This window comes from Ambystoma mexicanum, chromosome 3q (assembly GCF_040938575.1).
Source record: "Ambystoma mexicanum isolate Mex_15411 chromosome 3q, UKY_AmexF1_1, whole genome shotgun sequence".
NCBI classification, from domain to species: domain Eukaryota; kingdom Metazoa; phylum Chordata; class Amphibia; order Caudata; family Ambystomatidae; genus Ambystoma; species Ambystoma mexicanum.
The window spans coordinates 268381008-268397885 of NC_090926.1; the positions used below are offsets into that span (position 1 = coordinate 268381008).

Consider the following 16878-nt stretch of genomic DNA (forward strand, 5'->3'; position numbering starts at 1 on the left):
GTACAACACATAAACCGCACCAACAGCACACGAGTACTGACATCAGCTGATACTCGCACCGAAAGCTCAGCACCCTGTGTATACCGAGTTGAAGCTGCCAACAGAACACCACCCCTCTCACTATCCTACTCCCTCTTCACCCTACTAACCCATCCCACCTTCTCGTTTGCAGATCCGCCAGAGCGCGTGGGCACCAACGCCATTGGTGACGGTGCGCGTTACAAATATCTTTAACATTTAACAAATAAGCTTCCACCCACATGGAAAACATATCTACCACAACTAACCAAAATTCGAAATTAAGCATTAGGCAAATGCATAAAGTTTATCTGAACATTAAAACATTGTCCTTTCCCTACTGGGTGCCTGGAAGGCAAAGCTTTTACAAAAGGTATCCAGTGATAAAATCGACTTGGAAAAAAGTCACCAGAGGCTACGTTTCCCCAAATTTGCAATCCCAAAAAATTCAAGCACTTTCCCCAAATATTCTAAGACAGGAGTATATAACATTAAATAATACGTGTATATGTGGGATAACGATTTTAGAGATGCAGGAAAAAAAAAGTCGCTTACCAGGCATCTTTTTCCCATTGAACCTTTACAGCCTATCCCATATTATGGACCCGGCATACCAGACAATTATTGCAGTAATTCTGTCAACATTTGTCATCTATCTATTTTGAGCTCCCCCTTCCCACATTAACAGTGACTCCTCTTCCTCTGTTCCTCTGCCCCTACCCCTTCCCATGGAGTTCGGTCCTGCCCGGCGCCCCGCCCTTCCTTGCGAAGGCTGCAGTTGTTGGATTCGTAATGCCATTAATCTAACCTCAGTAGTTTCTTTCTGTCTGTCTTCCTTTTCTTGAAAATCCTGCACAGCCACAATACTTCAGTGAAGTTCTTTCTTCCCAGACAATGAGTACTCCCTTAATTAATTCTGCATTCTTGCACTGCAACCCAATTACAAACAGGGAAACCACAGCTTGTTGTGAGGTTTTTGCCATATTGGAGTTCCCCGAAAATGGATCAAAATATTGCTTAAGCCTTTCTAGGTAATCTGATGGATTCTATCCCTTCTTCTCCCACTTTTATCTTGGTCCAATCTGTCTTCTTGGGGCATATATCTATAATGGAATGGAGGCCACTGTCATTAAACTCGTTTATTATCTCCAGGGGGTTCTTACAATTGGCAGTCTCTTATTTGCTTCAAGAAAGTAAATGTATCAGGAGGAAGGGCAGCTCTTAGTAACTGAAATCATCACAAGTAGGAATAGCAATCCGTGATAACTTGCAACTCTTCTTAAAACATAACAGAGTCTTCACACATTTTCGGAAATCTTTGCACAATATTAAATAGACCTGTGGCACTCCAAGGTGCATGCACAGTCACTATCGTATTACCTGCCCCAGGAAACTATATTAAAGGGTACGCAGCAGCATGAGCCCGAGGCAGTGTATTAGTGAACTGTGAGGGGGGCAAAATGTAAGGCAGACAACTTTGTGAAGTTTGTTCAAAAGATGCCATTTTATTAACCCAAAAGGTTGGATAAACACCTCATTATCCCGACCCTGAAGAGGATTTCCCTGCCTAAAATAAACTAAAAGAAACACTCTAACAAAAGATCTCTGTACCTAACACTTATAAATACAGTAACTCAACAAGGTAATGCATGGCAGTTCAAAAGCAACAAAAATATAACAGTTAACTTCTCAATATGAAAACAATATCTCCTTATAATCTGGGAGAATTCCCCTTCTCCAGATTCAAGCAGGATTCTGTTCCAATGTTCCAAAAAGAAATAATGAAATCCTGGTTTGTAACAAAGTTTTAAGACAGTTCTTTGTGACCCCAACTTGACAACAAAAAGTTCCAACACTCAGTGATTCAACCAAGGTGTTGTCCCTTCCTCTTGTAATAGTAAGATTCAAATTAATCTTCTTCACATGAACGAAGAATATTTTCTTACTTCATCAGTATCAACATGAATTGTCTTTGTCAGGATGCATCTTGCAACAACCTATTGTTTCTGAAGAGATATAATACTTCTGCAGCAGTTGTATACAGTTCTTGCTTCAGCAATTAAAAGTTTGTCAGGATAATGTGTTAACACCACTTTACCCTCACAGCACTTTATCAACTTCTACCTGGTTTACTTCCATGCCAGGCCTACTACTTCAATCACACCACGTTTACTCCCATGCCAGGCCTACTACTTCAAAGATCGCCATTCAGGTATACTCCCCTACCTGAACAGTAATTTCCAAACAACAAGTGCCTCTGTGGTTAAGATCAGTTTACAACAGCTTTGAAGTGTTCATTTCTTTACAACATCAGGCTTAAAGCGTTTCTTCAGGGAAGGCAAAATTTACATTGGTGCTCTTTAGTACTCATTGTACTTTCCAAAAACCTCTGCACGCTATGCTCCTCTCCTTCTGAACAACCTTTCCAGAAGGGCGTGCTCCTTGCCATTCTTGTTTCCCCACTGCTTTATTAACCAAACACTGATAAGGATATGCTTTTATTCTGCTTCTTCCTTGGCTTTGGCAATGTGGCTTTATACCAGCTTTTGTTATATACTTCTTCAAATATGGGCAATAAGCTTAACAACCTCTAGAACTTTCATTTGTTGCCTCCTAACTTTGGAAATATCTGTTGGGTTTAAACTGCCTCGCATTTACTTTCTTTTGGCTTGGATAATGGTTGTCTGCATTAGGTTCTAGGAGTATTGCCCCATCTTGTTTGCTAGGTTTTGAATAAATGTGCATGCTTATAGACACAGTCATTTGGTTTTGCCTAATAATGTTTTATCTGTTTTCTAATAGTTCGGTGTTCAAAATTGCCTTCTGCATTAACTTCACACATACGCAATTATTTTCTGATCTGAAAACATCTGTTTCGATCACACGAGCGGTCACAGAGCGCTCCTCTGTCACTATCAGTTGGTGAACTCACCAGGAAAAGTATGCACGTCTGATTTCCTCGCTGCTCACAGGTACTTCACTTCTGCCTCTCCTCGCGATCCAGCATTCTGCTGGTTTTGGTCTGCCATTGCCCGTGCCACTTGCACACAGAGCTTCCTTTGGTCCGCAGGCTCTCCGGTGCTCGCCTGTGACCAGATACAGCCTTGTGGGGACGAAAACTTTCTGTACTTTTGCTTGCGGCTCTGCAGCCTCTGCAAAACAGGTCTTCAAAGGCCAAGCTTCCCTCTTTCATGCTTCCTGCTGCCCGACCCTTGCAATTATGGCTTCTGGTGGTAAAGACCCTCTAAAGGCCGGCTACTGCTCTCTGTTCGACCGTGTTCCCGGCGTCTCCTTACTCCTCCAGTTTCTGCTTCTGCTGCTCCACTGCTTCCACTGTTCACTCTGCTCCCACTGTTTACTCTGCTCCCGCTGCTCAATAATCACCTGCACCTGAGGGGGCCTTTTAAGCCTCCCAGTCTCCCTCAGGTGTGGGTCATTCCCATTAACAAGCTGAATTTGTAGTTTTGTTCCTCTTTAGACCTCTTCTTCGTCCCAGTACTTCAGGGATTATGGGACTGGAAGTCCCTAATGCAAAAACTAGTTTTTCTAACTTGATTTGTGGTCGCATTTCTGTTCCCTATAATATTCTTGAAAGGAATATCATAAGGACCAATCACAAGACTGGATTGTATAGAAGAGGAACGTTCTTTAGAGTTAGAATTGGTAATATGCAATAGCTCTATAATACTCCATGGTTTTAGAAGGGTTTTCTTTTCTCTCAATGCCTAAAGGTTTATGATGGTTTTTATCCATATTAGTAGGTTGAACTTGGGGAACAAAAAGGTTGTTAAGACAACAAGCCATTATATTTTATGGTATTGAGGAAATGTCTTCCCTAGAAGAAGACAAATACAGCATATCACCCAACAGAGTCCTCTTATTCCCCTGGGCGCTTTCTCCTCCCAGGTGATCTTCCCGCAGAACACCACCCCCAAGGTCAGGATCAGAAAGTGTCTGCCTTTCCCTGGCTACCTCGGAGGAGACCTTAGGTAGGGTATTTTTGAGGACTCATCACAGAACCCTTCAAAAGTTGCAGATGCATTAGATGCGGATGAGTCACCAAAAAGATTCGAAATTGGCCATCTATCACAAAACACATCAATGGCTGAAAGCGATCATGATGTAGAGCTTCCCAGTGATACCAAAGAAGTGGATTAACTATATGCCTATGGTTCACTGAGTGATCACTGAGTGATTAATCTAGGCTCTGAAATTGAACCTGCATACCTGGTGAAGATGGCACAGCAGATACAGCCACCTGAGGTTTGTCTGGTGCCTGATTAGGTATTGGGTTAAGAATAGCAAGATTAGGGGGCATGGCCAGCAGGGATGTGAGCAGGACTTTTTTCGCTCTACGCTCCCGTACTGATCCGTGAATGATAAGTCTCTTGTGCATCTCATTATATACCATTGTCTTGCTGGTAGGAACGAGATATTCCGGTGAGCATGGGGAAGCTCCCAAGCTGAGCAGAGTGCAGAATGAAGGCAGGAAGATTGTGAAAATAAGACGCGACAGTGTCGACTGACCCCAAAACGGCGGGCACGATATGGAGGAAGTGAGGCGAGATTGAGCGATTTGCGGAGGAAGCAGAGGTAAGCGAATCTGGCGATCGAGCTCGCCCTGGGTCCACGGTGGTCCAGAAGAACAGCAGGCTGTTAGACATTTGGTGAGACCCAGGCAGCTGAAGTCGGAGCCGGAGAAGTGTGGAGAAGGACAACGCAGCAAAGGCAGACATTGAGGTGATTACAGAACTGGCGGCTGTGGGGGGAGGGGAATTGGCACATTGAGTGTGGAGCCCTGTGGGTCTTGTCGGATATCAGCTGCAGCAGGTGCTGAGTAACGAGTGAGTGCCCCTCCCCCTGGCTTGTATACCACTACTGTCCTGGCCCCCTCCCCTCATAGGTTGTGAACACAGTGAGATCCCCAGGATGCCCGTGGTCCCTTTGCTACAACTGCAATGCCCCAAAAGATTGGTCTCAGACTACCTCCAGAAACAGGAGACAGAAGGGAGTTAACAAGATTGCAACACCCCCCCCCCTAGTCACAGCTTTGTTGGGCCAACCTGCATATTGAAGGAGTGAATGCCCAGGCCTGTGCGAATTGGAGGGACTTGGAGCACAAGAGGGACAAGGTGGGCTGGACCCCCCAAAACACACCTGAATCAGGACTGCAAAACGAGAATAACCTTGGGGAGGTGCGGATTACAGAGGCTAGCATGTCATACCCAGACCAGAACTGCACTGTTACCAACAGGACGTGCAAAACTGTGGCCTCCGCAAACCTGCTTCAAATGCATATAATTATAAACACTGTTTGGTGTTACAAAGGACTTTGAGTCTGCAATTTGAATGGTCTACAGAGTCTTTTCATTTTTATTTATTTACTTCAATACGTAGTTTATGAGTGAATGTATTAGCAAACAAACATATTAGGAGAGTTTTCTCCACATGAGTGCATTTGGGTCACCTACTGGAAACAGTGGGCTTACTTGTTGTATATTGTCTCACTCTTCGTGGCCGGAGAGTATTGCCCAGCTGCATCTGAAATTGCAGTTAAATCATTACATATGTATACTTTATGAAATTAACCATTAGAATAGGCTGTGCACCACACACATCTTCTGTTATCCTGCACCTTGGACTTCAGGATTCACAAGTGGTCCTGCCTGGACCTTGAATTTAAGGATTCACAAGTTTTCCTGCCTGGATCTTGGATTTCAGGATTTATAACCGGTCGTTCGTGGTGTTCTTTATTTCAGTCTTCACAAATGGTCCTACCTTGATCTTGTCGCTTCGGGTTCTTGCACGGTCCCTCCTGGACCTTCTGGTTTCAGGATTTATGCATGGTTCCTCCTGGACAAATTGCTTCGGGAATGAAATCCTGATTACATGGGTATTTCTCCCACCTCACTCTGGGTGCTTTTCAGGAAGCCAATATTGTACACGCCTTCCTGCTACGGGCCCAGTCTCCCTCTAAACTGCATCAGGGTTGCTGGTGGGTGGCCTTCTGGTCTGGGTTTTACAGTCTCCCAAGGTGTGGCAGTGCCTTACCAAAGACCCTGCAAATGTCTTCAGATATGGACTATGGGACCTATTATTCTCTTACACAGTTTAGCAGCCGTCTTCTAGGCACTGCTTTCTTCAAGCGTTTCTTTACCACGATATTCCACGGTCATGCCATGGAGTGTGATCACCCATGTCTGACTTCTCAGTGATTCTCTATACCTCTGGTGTTTTACAGCCCCTTTTATGTCTCATAGGCTGTGGATTGGCCTTGGTTTAATTTCTGAAAGTATATACCTCATTCCAGTTTGAACTCTCGCTTTTGATTGATTATTCTCCAACTAGTTCTTAATGTCCCTCAATAGGAAATTACTAGTGGGATTTTGAGGTTGGCTAAATACATGATATTTCAATGTTACCAAGTTGATCCCTTTGGTCGGTTCACCGACTTTACCAGCCAGTAAACCCCTGTACAGAGCTATTCTCTGAAACGCTGTATATTAAATACACCCCTCCACATTCAACATCCGACTTCATCTTGTCCGACTCGTCCGATATCAACATCAAGAATTTTGACCACTCCTATTCTGTCTGCGAAGGACCAATGATTTCATTCAACATTACGGGTGCCCTCTCCTTGGATGAATGGCTACAAGATAGTTTAACAAAAACAGAAGATAGACTAACATGCCTACCTTAATATCCTAGTAGTACTGTACAAAACAGTGCCACTGGACATGGTAGCAGACATGCTACTATATGCAGACGTGATTTGGAGTCTATTGAATTAAATACATCCAAAGTAAGCACACAATCTGCAACTAAATGGGCTGTGGGCACATTAAAACGTTGGCTAACTCGTAAGGGCCTTTTAAACAGGAACCTCTCCATGCATTGACTTCCTTATTGTGCCAATTCTCTACTGAAGTGCGCACTATATCTGTCACTGAGAACCAACCACAAAGTTGAATCTCTCCATGCTCTGGAACTAACCGTCATTTAAATAATACACCCTTCCGTCGTAAAATAAACATCATGCACAATGAGCAGTTTCTCAGTGCCAACATTGTGTTTGTCGGCATAATCAAACGCCTAAGACGTGATGGGAAAGACCTGGCCGTTCACACATCTCCCATTTCACGAATGGACATGCAAAAGCTGCGCACTTCCGGCATTTTCAATATTGAATATCACGATACCTTGCAATTCAAAGTTTGGATTGATATCCAACTCCATTTCTCCCGCCGTGGTCGAGATGGTCTCAGACTATTGCCTGCTAATGCCTTGCAAGGGATCAAAGAGGAAAATGGAAAGCAGTATGCAACCCTCACTTTCAACGAACACAAAATCACCACTAATTTCTCGAAAGGCACTGCAGTGACTTGCGTGGAAGAATGTACAAAGCCCTAACTGATGCAGACTGTACGGTGACGTCACTACTCCGTTACATGTCAAAGCTCCCAATCGATGCACCCTGCTTTTCTTGTTGTACCTCGAAGACTGAAAAAAGAACAATGCAGACATGAAAAAATCTGGTACACTAATCGGCCTTTGGGCATAAATATTCTTGGGACCTTTATCGCCAAAATAAGCAAACTTGCCCACCTAAGCACAATATACACCAACCACTGAATTCGTGCCACCGCAATACAACCTCTTGCCAATGCCGGACTCAAAGCAAGACTAATTATGTCCGCCACTGGACACCGAAATACCTCCTGTACCAAAAGCTACTGGCAACCTCAACCTACCGAGCGTACTGACTGGTTAACATTCCTCCACCATGCTGAACTGAACAAGTCCCCTCCAAACACACAGTTCATTGCACCCATCCAAGTTGTTTCCCCTACTGCGCATACCCCTCTCCAAACGTGGTCCACTTCTACTTTACCTTTTTGCACTGCCTTTTCTAATAATAACCCCACTGCTCAGTTTACAAAACTGTTCATTTACCTTCCTCAGTAATGTACAATTCAACTATAAATAACACCCAGAGCAGAGCACCTAAGGATTACAGGGTTACTTCCTGTCTAAATATTTGCTTATTGCTACAATTTTCCAGTTAGTATTCTTTTTCAGGTTTTCTAAATTACTTATTTATTGTTAACATATGTTCGATGTTTTTCTAATCCTTTGTTAATTTTAATACATTTCTAATGTGTTAAGTGCATGTGCAAAGGTTCATTCAATACATGTCCTTCTTCTCAATAGGGACCATAGTATACTTCCAACATGGCTGCCATATATCTAATGTGAACACAAATTCAGTAGTCTAGTGTGTCATGTAATGATGAGCACGGGCAATTTCAGACCACACTCGGCATCAGCCTTCCCGTTCGTGAGCAGCAGCAAGACCGTGATGCTGTTCAAATTAGAATCCCAGGAAACACACCCCGAATACTAATAGCAATAAACCCCTCAATGGGGCAGAGGGAATTACCGGGTCAGGTAATGCCCACAGCTCTGGGTTTATTGCTTAAATATGAATTGGCCTAATACAATCAGATGGGGATTTACAGATGTGTGTGCTGGCTGGCGCTAGCTTGAAATCGCCCTCTCCAGGGTGCGCAGTGCCGTGCTGTGTGTTCTCTTGTCAATGTGGGAACAGTTGTTGTGCTGGGTCAACAGAACCGCTTCTCACGTAAGCTTTTTCCCTTTTGTCTACTCGTAGGCAAAATATGTTACTGAACTTCCCGAACCCTGCTCACACTGAGGGTTTGCGTACTTTGGGGTTTTTGAAGCATCTCTAAATATGTGTCTGTTCCCTGAATTGTGAGTTAGTTACAGGGTCCATCCCTCCGCCAAGGAACCTCTGAAGAAATATTGCTTTTCAGTGGCAGTAGCGGGCCAACATGATCACACCTCATTCACCTTCATGGAGGCACATTGGGCCTCATTACGACCCAGGTGGTAGAGGGATAATGGTGCCGGTAGAGCTGCCGGCGCCGTTAACCCTCTACCGCCTCATTACGAGGTCTGGTTACGGGTCCCGCTAAGGACGTCTGGTAAAATCAGGCGTCCTTAGCGGGACCCGCTAGCAGACCAGGATGCTAACAACAGGCCCGTCATCAACGGCCCCGTTGTTAGCATCCTTCCCATTCCCATTGAGCCCTATGGGGGCTCAAATGGGAATGGGGATGTACCAGGTCCCGGGAAAGGGAATTATCGGGCCCTCCAAGGTCGGAATGGACCAGTAATTCCCCATTCCAGGAACCCGGACCCGGACCCAGTACCTGGTATGGGGGTAGCCGTGAAAAGCGGCATGGCTACCTCCATACTCGTAATAAGGCCCATTGAGTAGCAATCAGACTAACCCTGTCCCTGGCTTGCCCCACATTTTAATATTGGGGAGTTCTGGGTACTCGCCACACAATGTAGGTTAACAATGTTTGGGAGGGTGATTAATTTTTTCTCCGACAGGGATCTCATCAAAGTCTGTGGAAACGTGTGGCTTGATGTCAGGGTGACTTTGATTTGAAAGGGTCTGCGTGAAGAGGCTTGAGTACGTTCACTATATTCCGGTTGTCCCTCAAGCATCAGTGTGTTGTCTCATGTTCTACAGCATGTCATGTGCTTGCTTGAGCACATGGATGAGTGTCTTTGACATTCATTCCCTTTGACACCTTCACTTGTCCATTCCTTCACTTCTCCTGTCTTCCACTTCTCCTAGCATTCACTTTGTCATTACAGGGGGACAACCCTGCGCCCTTCTTCTTTTGTACCCAATATTCTTTTACTTGACGCCTCTGACCACAACCCTAACCATAACCACATCCATTGCCACTGTTACAATGTGAAAGTGCAGACGAAGTAAAGGCAGAAAGAAGTCAATGCATGGTAAATGACAAAGTCAATGTAGACGAGGTTAGTCCTGTCAAGGTTTTCTGGGTGAAGAAAATAGGGGATACCAAGCACATACAAAGAAGCAACTCTGCCTAGTTTACAGTTCCTTGATTCGACACTTACCACTAGGGTGTGTACACAGTGCCTAGGACAGCTGCCCATGACCCAACAAGGAACTCTCTGATCTGTTCAGGTTTACACAGCATCACGATGAAAGAATGGCCTTCAAAGGTCTCTTCTCAAGACATAAAAGAGTTTTGGTGATGACCCTAACACTGCTTAATGAGGGCCGACCCCGTAGTTAAGCTCAATGGTGGCAATTTGTTATATTCGCCATCAAAATGTATGTTTTTCCCCTTAGAGCTTTAGATGAATGCTATTGATATGATAGATATTTAATGTGCTTTATACCCAGGGGTTTCTAAGCATGGACCCGGGGATCGAACCTGTGGTGTTCTGTGTCATCTTGCTTCTACGGCGAGCACGTTCCCACTGAGCTATCCTCCCAAGGCAAGGATATTACGGTATCATGCCTGGGTGATAATCTAAGCTAAGAAAAGACCCTCCTCCTTTTGACCTTTGGGTGATCCTGGATTTTGGGGATCTAGTGCGGGAGGGTGGGGTGGTGTTGGTGCTGGTGTTGTTTGTGTTTGTGTGTTAAAGGACAATGTGATATAGTAACCCAAACACACTTTCCTCTGTTTTCTCAATGCAGCAAATGTACATTTCCAGCACACTGCCGAGCTCATCAACCACCTGATCTTGGCTGATGCCAACGTCACATCCAAGGTACAGTGCCAAGTATGTCTCAGTTCATTGGATGCCTGGAAGTGCGCAGCGCTGCACTACTTTCTTTCTATGGAAGTTATGTTCCCACTTGGATGTTCCCTTATTCTTCATATTGAGATAAGAACTGCGGAGAGGCAACCACTCAACGCAGGGTGGTGGTCGCATTGAAATCCGTTCATTCACTGACCTCTGGGATCTGTGGTCTAAAAGCAAGAGGGGACCCCTTTATGCAGTGAAACCACTAACTAGCTTCACAGAGGGCACCAATCAGACAACCTGGTGTCAAGTCATTCTGAGGTACAGCGAGCTTGCTGATAGCCTGGGACAAGGAAGTCTTACTGTGTGCCATGCCATTGATTCACAGGTAAACTTTGGTGCCTTGCCTTCCTTTTTGACAGGCAGCAGCAGGATAAGTGTCAGGTTAAACGACAAGTAATCCATGTGTCCCCTGCCCTCCCTATCCGGTCAGGACGCCATAGTTGTGAACACCTGAAGCGAACCAGTTGCGACAAACTTTAAACCGGGCACCCATACAAGAGCGGCTACAGTTTTGACTTCACCTTGGAAATGCTGACACAAAATCCAAGAAAATGTCACCATGGAATTATTTTTTTATATAATGTGTATTGCCGTGATCTTTGGACATTTAATAAGTCCTATGGTTAACAGCAGGCAGAAAGGATTCCCAGGAATAATGTACATAGCCCACTGCTGTTTCTAGTGTCGTCAAACATGGCGGCTGGACGGGGTCTCCGAGCTTCTCAGGCCGTATTAAAGTATCTTCTTGACCAATAAGCCGTTTGAAGCTGAGACGTTGCGAAAGGAAATAGCATCTATAGGGGCTCATTACACGTATGGCAGTGCAGGGAATAATTGGCAGCAACGGAATTACTGCCACTTTCCCCACACTGCCATACTGTGAGTATGGCCCTGGAGTGGGGGATTTACCTCCAGCATCGTGCTGGATGTAAATTCTCCCACTGTCTGCTGATAAATCGGTGGAGTTACCATAGCGGTAATTCTGGCCAAAAAACCACATAGAGATTTGTAATCCGGCAGTTATTCCGCCAGACCAAGTAGTGGTAACAGTTTAACGGCGGAATACCGCCCAACTCTTAATGAGGCCCATAGGTCTTCTGTCTGTAAAATCACAGTACAAGGGGCAGATCGTCTAGAGAATCAGTCAACTGCCAATATCTCCTTTTGCAAAGACTTCTGGGGTCTTAGATGATAAGCTAATCGTCCTCACGTGAATTGACATACACACCTGATCAAAGGCGAGTCCCTTTGTTTGATAAAAATGTACCTTCTAATATAGTGCAACATAAAAGTCTATTCATTTGGGCATGTTTGCTGACATTTCCACTGAGGGAGGAGGATCAGGTGACCTCTCAGAGAGGCGCTTCCCCAGAAAGGCAGCCTTCTCACTCCAGCAGCTTGTTACCATGCCCCTAAACAGATGCATACGGACCACTAAACCACATCATGCCAAAGCAAGGGCCCCTCTGCAGTCCTGTCTGAAGTTCCTAGCAGTGGTAGAAATAGCCCCCACTCATTTCTTGATAGGGGTGTTTTATGACCTATGCCCATGAACTTCCTCACAGGGATGGTTGAAGAGAGATATCCCCACTAATTTATTCACAGTGATGTGGGAAGAGATATCTCCCATTAATTCCCTAACAAGCGTGTTTGAAGAGATATGTCCCACTCCTCCTGTTCGAGAATGTGCACATGTGTAATGCAGGGGAGCAAAAGGCCAAAGAAATAACTGAACTTACCAAAAAAAGAGAAAACTCACTCTTCCTTTATGCAATGGAACAATTGAATTTAATAAATAATTCCTTGCTCATTCATCTGTCGGAGGAGCGGGATCTCATCAGATCTGCCTGAATAACACTCAAGGGAGATATGGTTCTTTCCTGCAGCCGCCCGCTAACGAGCATAGAGAGGTAATGGAGGCTAGAGTGTCTCTCCTGAGGTGCTTTGGAAAAAGGTGTCAATTTTGGTGCTCTCTGTGGATATGTGCTGATCTGATGAAGTTGTTCTTAGTTTTACGGAACAGAATGGACTAGACATTTTTTACATGGCCAAGGGTAACCAACAAACGTTGAGATGGGTTTAGAGAAGCGCTATCACTAGCCTGTAGCTAAGACTGCTGGGCAAATAGCAATACTGCGCAGGGGTTTAACTCGTACTGTACTCTAGACACACTATTCAGTGGCTGTCACTACACAAGGGAAAAAGGTTTGTGGTTGGAATTAGGAGGCTGGTGTAGAAAAGACAATCATTCAGTGGATATCACTGTCATTAATGTCATTGGGCCTCATTATGAGTTTGGGGGTAGCCATGCCCTTAATAAGGGCATGGCTACCCCCAAACACGGGTCTGGGTTCCCTGAATGGGGAAATACCGGCCCATTCTGACCTTGGAGGTCCTGGTATTTCCCCATTCAAGGAAACCGGACCGGTCCATCCCCATTCCCATTTGAGCCCCCATAGGGCTCAATGGGAATGGGGAGCATGCTAACAACGGGCCCGTTAATGACGGGCCCATTGTTAGCATGCTGTCCCGCAAGAGGACCTTGTAATGAGGCGGTAGGGGGTTAATGGCGCCGGCAGCTCTACCGGCGCCGTTAACCCCCTACCGCCAAGGTCGTAATGAGGCCCATTGTATGAAGTCTGAGTGCCAGTATTTTACATATGCGGTTATTTGTACAACACTCATGACATTGAATACACACTGATGAGTGGTTTACGCTATCGAAAGACAAATGACCAACAATGATTATGATATGTTCAAACTGAAAGTTGTCTGCAACTTATTGTGTACTTCTATCCCCACCGTGCTGTAGGTATACCCAGATGAAGGTCATTTCTTCCGACAGGAGAACAAGCAGCATCTTCAGAAAACCATTGTCTCCTACTTCCAGGACTGCTTCCAGGTCTCCAGGAAGAAACCCTCTCCTCGCCATGAGGAGGAGTACTCGTAGCACCCAACACTACCCACTGGCTCAATGAAAGAGAAAGCGACAACTGGGCATGCATGGTACCGCCAGCCTGCTCCTGAACTCAGAAACCCAATACCTCTTGGACGCCTGGACTTGAACATGGTTCCAGTCACGGCCAGCCTTACGCAGCCCTTGCGGCTGTGCTGGGCGCATGCCAACTGGATCTGGAAACAGGGAACACTGATTGACTTTCCCATGGTGCAGCAGCATTACCAGGCGCGGGTGTCACGCACATGTGACGCAGATGGACCTCCCTTGTGACTCCTCATGCAGGCCTCTTAGCCATGCATGGGGGCTCGCATTCTTTTCTATTTGAGCATTTTGGCTCTTGAGGATGGGGCAGAGTGAGACTCCCCAGCTGCATCCCTACTTCTGCATCTTGATTGCTCGTTTTCTGGATTGCACATATCAATAGAGAATGCCCCACAATGTGATTATTTACAAGTGTAGAGCGTATGAAACGAGAAGGCATGCGTCCACGTGTGGTCCTGGCCGGTGCAGGGAGGTGCATGATGTCGGCTGGAAACGGCTACCTTGTGATGGGCACTTCTCCTTGGAATTGTTGACAATGACACATTTGCTATGACATTATTTTGGGGGAAACAATATCATGCAATGAATGACACAAATCCAAATTCATTCAGGTGGCTGATGTGGGAGTGAGATGAGATGTGGGTGAAGTATTTGCATCCCTTGGCGATACGGCCTACGTAGCTAGCACTGCTTGTTGCGTGCTGAAAGGTCCTTCGTCCCTGTCATCATCTACACTGGCTGCTCCTGGCACTGTGTTATGTTATGGCCATTTGTAGAGTGCACGGTCGCCCATAGGCATCATGGCACTAGAGAGGTTGAAAGCCAACCACAGAACAACACAACAAACAAGAAAGATAACAGATCAGAGCAGATGAGTTTTCAGAGCTTTCCAAAAAGCTCTGTCACAGTGCTGGCCCTAGGTCTACCAGCGCCCTGTCTGGGATTTTTGAGCGCCCCCTTCGATCCCCAACCCAAGACTACAAATACTAGAATGCAAAGGCACAGTGTGATTCTTGAATAGGCGCTGGTGCCGCGCCTCTGTCACTCACTGTCATGTAAAGTGTCAGTCAATGATTTTTTTATTAATGAGTAACTCACTAATAGAAAGTGATTGACTGACACTTTGCATCGGGGCGCTGCAGATAAAGGGTGCCGCCAACTGACACAATGTAAAGTGTTATGTAATTTATATGACACAACACATTGTGTGAGCTGGCGGCGCCCTTTATCTGCAGCGCCCCTGTGCCACTCCACCACTTGACCGTCCCTTGAGCCGGCTTTGGCTGTACGCCAGCGACTGCACTTGTGGGCCTTGTGTCTGACACTTTACATTGTGTGAGCTTGCGGCGCACTTTATCTGCAGCGCCCCTGTGCCACCACACACCTTGACCGTCCCTTGAGCCGGCTTTGGCTGTACGCCAGCGACTGCACTTGTGGGCCTTGTGTCTGACACTTTACATTGTGTGAGCTGGCGGCGCACTTTATCTGCAGCGCCCCTGTGCCACTCCACCACTTGACCGCCCCTTGAGCCAGCTCTGGCTTGTGGCTTCTGCCCACATTGTACATGACCCTCGAAATCATCCTGTTGCTCCATCACACAGTGTGTCAGGTTTCCTAAGATAACATCTACTGCAAAGTGCAAAGACTTGCTCTGCCTGCCATCTCGTAGTGCACATGTGACTCCAGTTCCACACAATGACGTACAGATGGGGCTCTCCCACCTGCAGGGAGAGCCACGGACCTGCGCATCCATCCTCGTGCTCAGTCCATGTGGAACTAACTGGAAGCAGCTGCCAGGGCCTAAAACAAGCGTTTCAGACTTGCCAGGCTGCTGCTATTTTACCTCCCTTGCTTTCCTCATCTAGGTTAATAGTGTTTGTAAGTCCTCAGGGGTCACACATTCCAAAGGAATGCAGAAATACTGTACACATCACTTTCTTGCAGTGTAAAATAAACCGCAACTTATGTGGGGATTTTCTAAAAGATAAATATATACTATTTCTTGTGAAACACATGGGCACGTATGGAAGTCCTAAATGGCAATCAATTGGAGAGGACTTTGTTCTGTGGGCGAATTCAGTCTTAGTTTTTGCAAGGGTGTATCTCATTAAGGTTTGGTTGTCAGCTTTGGGTGTGTACTTTTATCTTGATTACCAGAGTTAAAGTTATATAGATAAAATGAAAATGTACATTTCCCAATTTGCGCCAATCCAAAGAATAGTATTCAACTTAGGTTAGTGTAAGCCATTTAGTAATTTCCACACTGGTTGATGAAGAATGTTTCTGAGCGTGTTTTTATTTCACAAGGTATTTATATACACTCGCTACGCGTGGTTGAACCTTTTATAATAGTCAAAAGGGATCCTCAGGAGAGTTTCAATTCTGTGTGATTTTGGTCTGGATAGATATTTGTACAAAGTAAATCTTTTTGTTCTTGAAGAAAGTAAATAATATGCTTCTGGATTTGGTATTTGGAATTCACTGGCCTTATAAGCAAGTAGATTTAGTCACCAAAGTTGCAACACCGGAAGCGCCAAAGAGGGGACAATCGCATGCTTCTCCTATCCATCGGATGATTAAATCTACTTACTTATAAGGCCAGTGAATTGCAAATACCAAATCCAGAAGCATATTATTTACTTTCTTCAAGAAAAAGATTTACTTTGTTCAAATATCTATCCAGACCAAAATCACACAGAATTTAAACTCTCCTGAGGATTCCTTTTGACTATTATAAAAGGGTGAAACACGTGTAGAGAGTGTATATAAACACATGGGCACGTATGGTCATGGTGTATTCTGTGACAATATACAACAAGCTTTGGCAAATATAATCGTTTGTATATTGAAATGCCTTTCAGTGTTTGCAGACACACATGCATACAAAGATATGCGCGGGAAAAGGTCCCATGCAGAGAAAATGGGAGAGTGCATTTCTGAAAACATTCACATTTTCAGGAGAATTTCGGGAATGGAGCTGCCTTTAAATGCATTAGCGACAAGAACCGTTCACATTTCATGACACTGGTGCCAATATACATGAAGGACAAACTACTGATTTACCCAAGACAGAAATGGAGCACTGGTAATGCCGGAGTGTCGTGAGCTTTACAAGAAAATAATGGGCCCTCAGCTACGACCAACAGATTCAAGAAAGGAAACCTCCACAAAAGTGCTATAGAAGC

The 16878-nt window shown here is 45.2% G+C and overlaps 1 protein-coding gene across 1 annotated transcript in view; it reads left to right on the top strand.

Moving 5' to 3' along the window:
• Positions 1-16020, top strand: part of LOC138582434 (inactive dipeptidyl peptidase 10-like) — a 755097-nt gene extending 739077 nt beyond the window's left edge. Inside the window, exons 25-26 of the mRNA XM_069653734.1 lie at positions 10580-10653; positions 13505-16020. Coding sequence (XP_069509835.1) covers positions 10580-10653; positions 13505-13642 — 212 coding nt within the window. The 3' untranslated portion in view covers positions 13643-16020. The remainder of the gene's footprint in view (positions 1-10579; positions 10654-13504) is intronic.
• Positions 16021-16878: the final 858 nt, after the last annotated feature.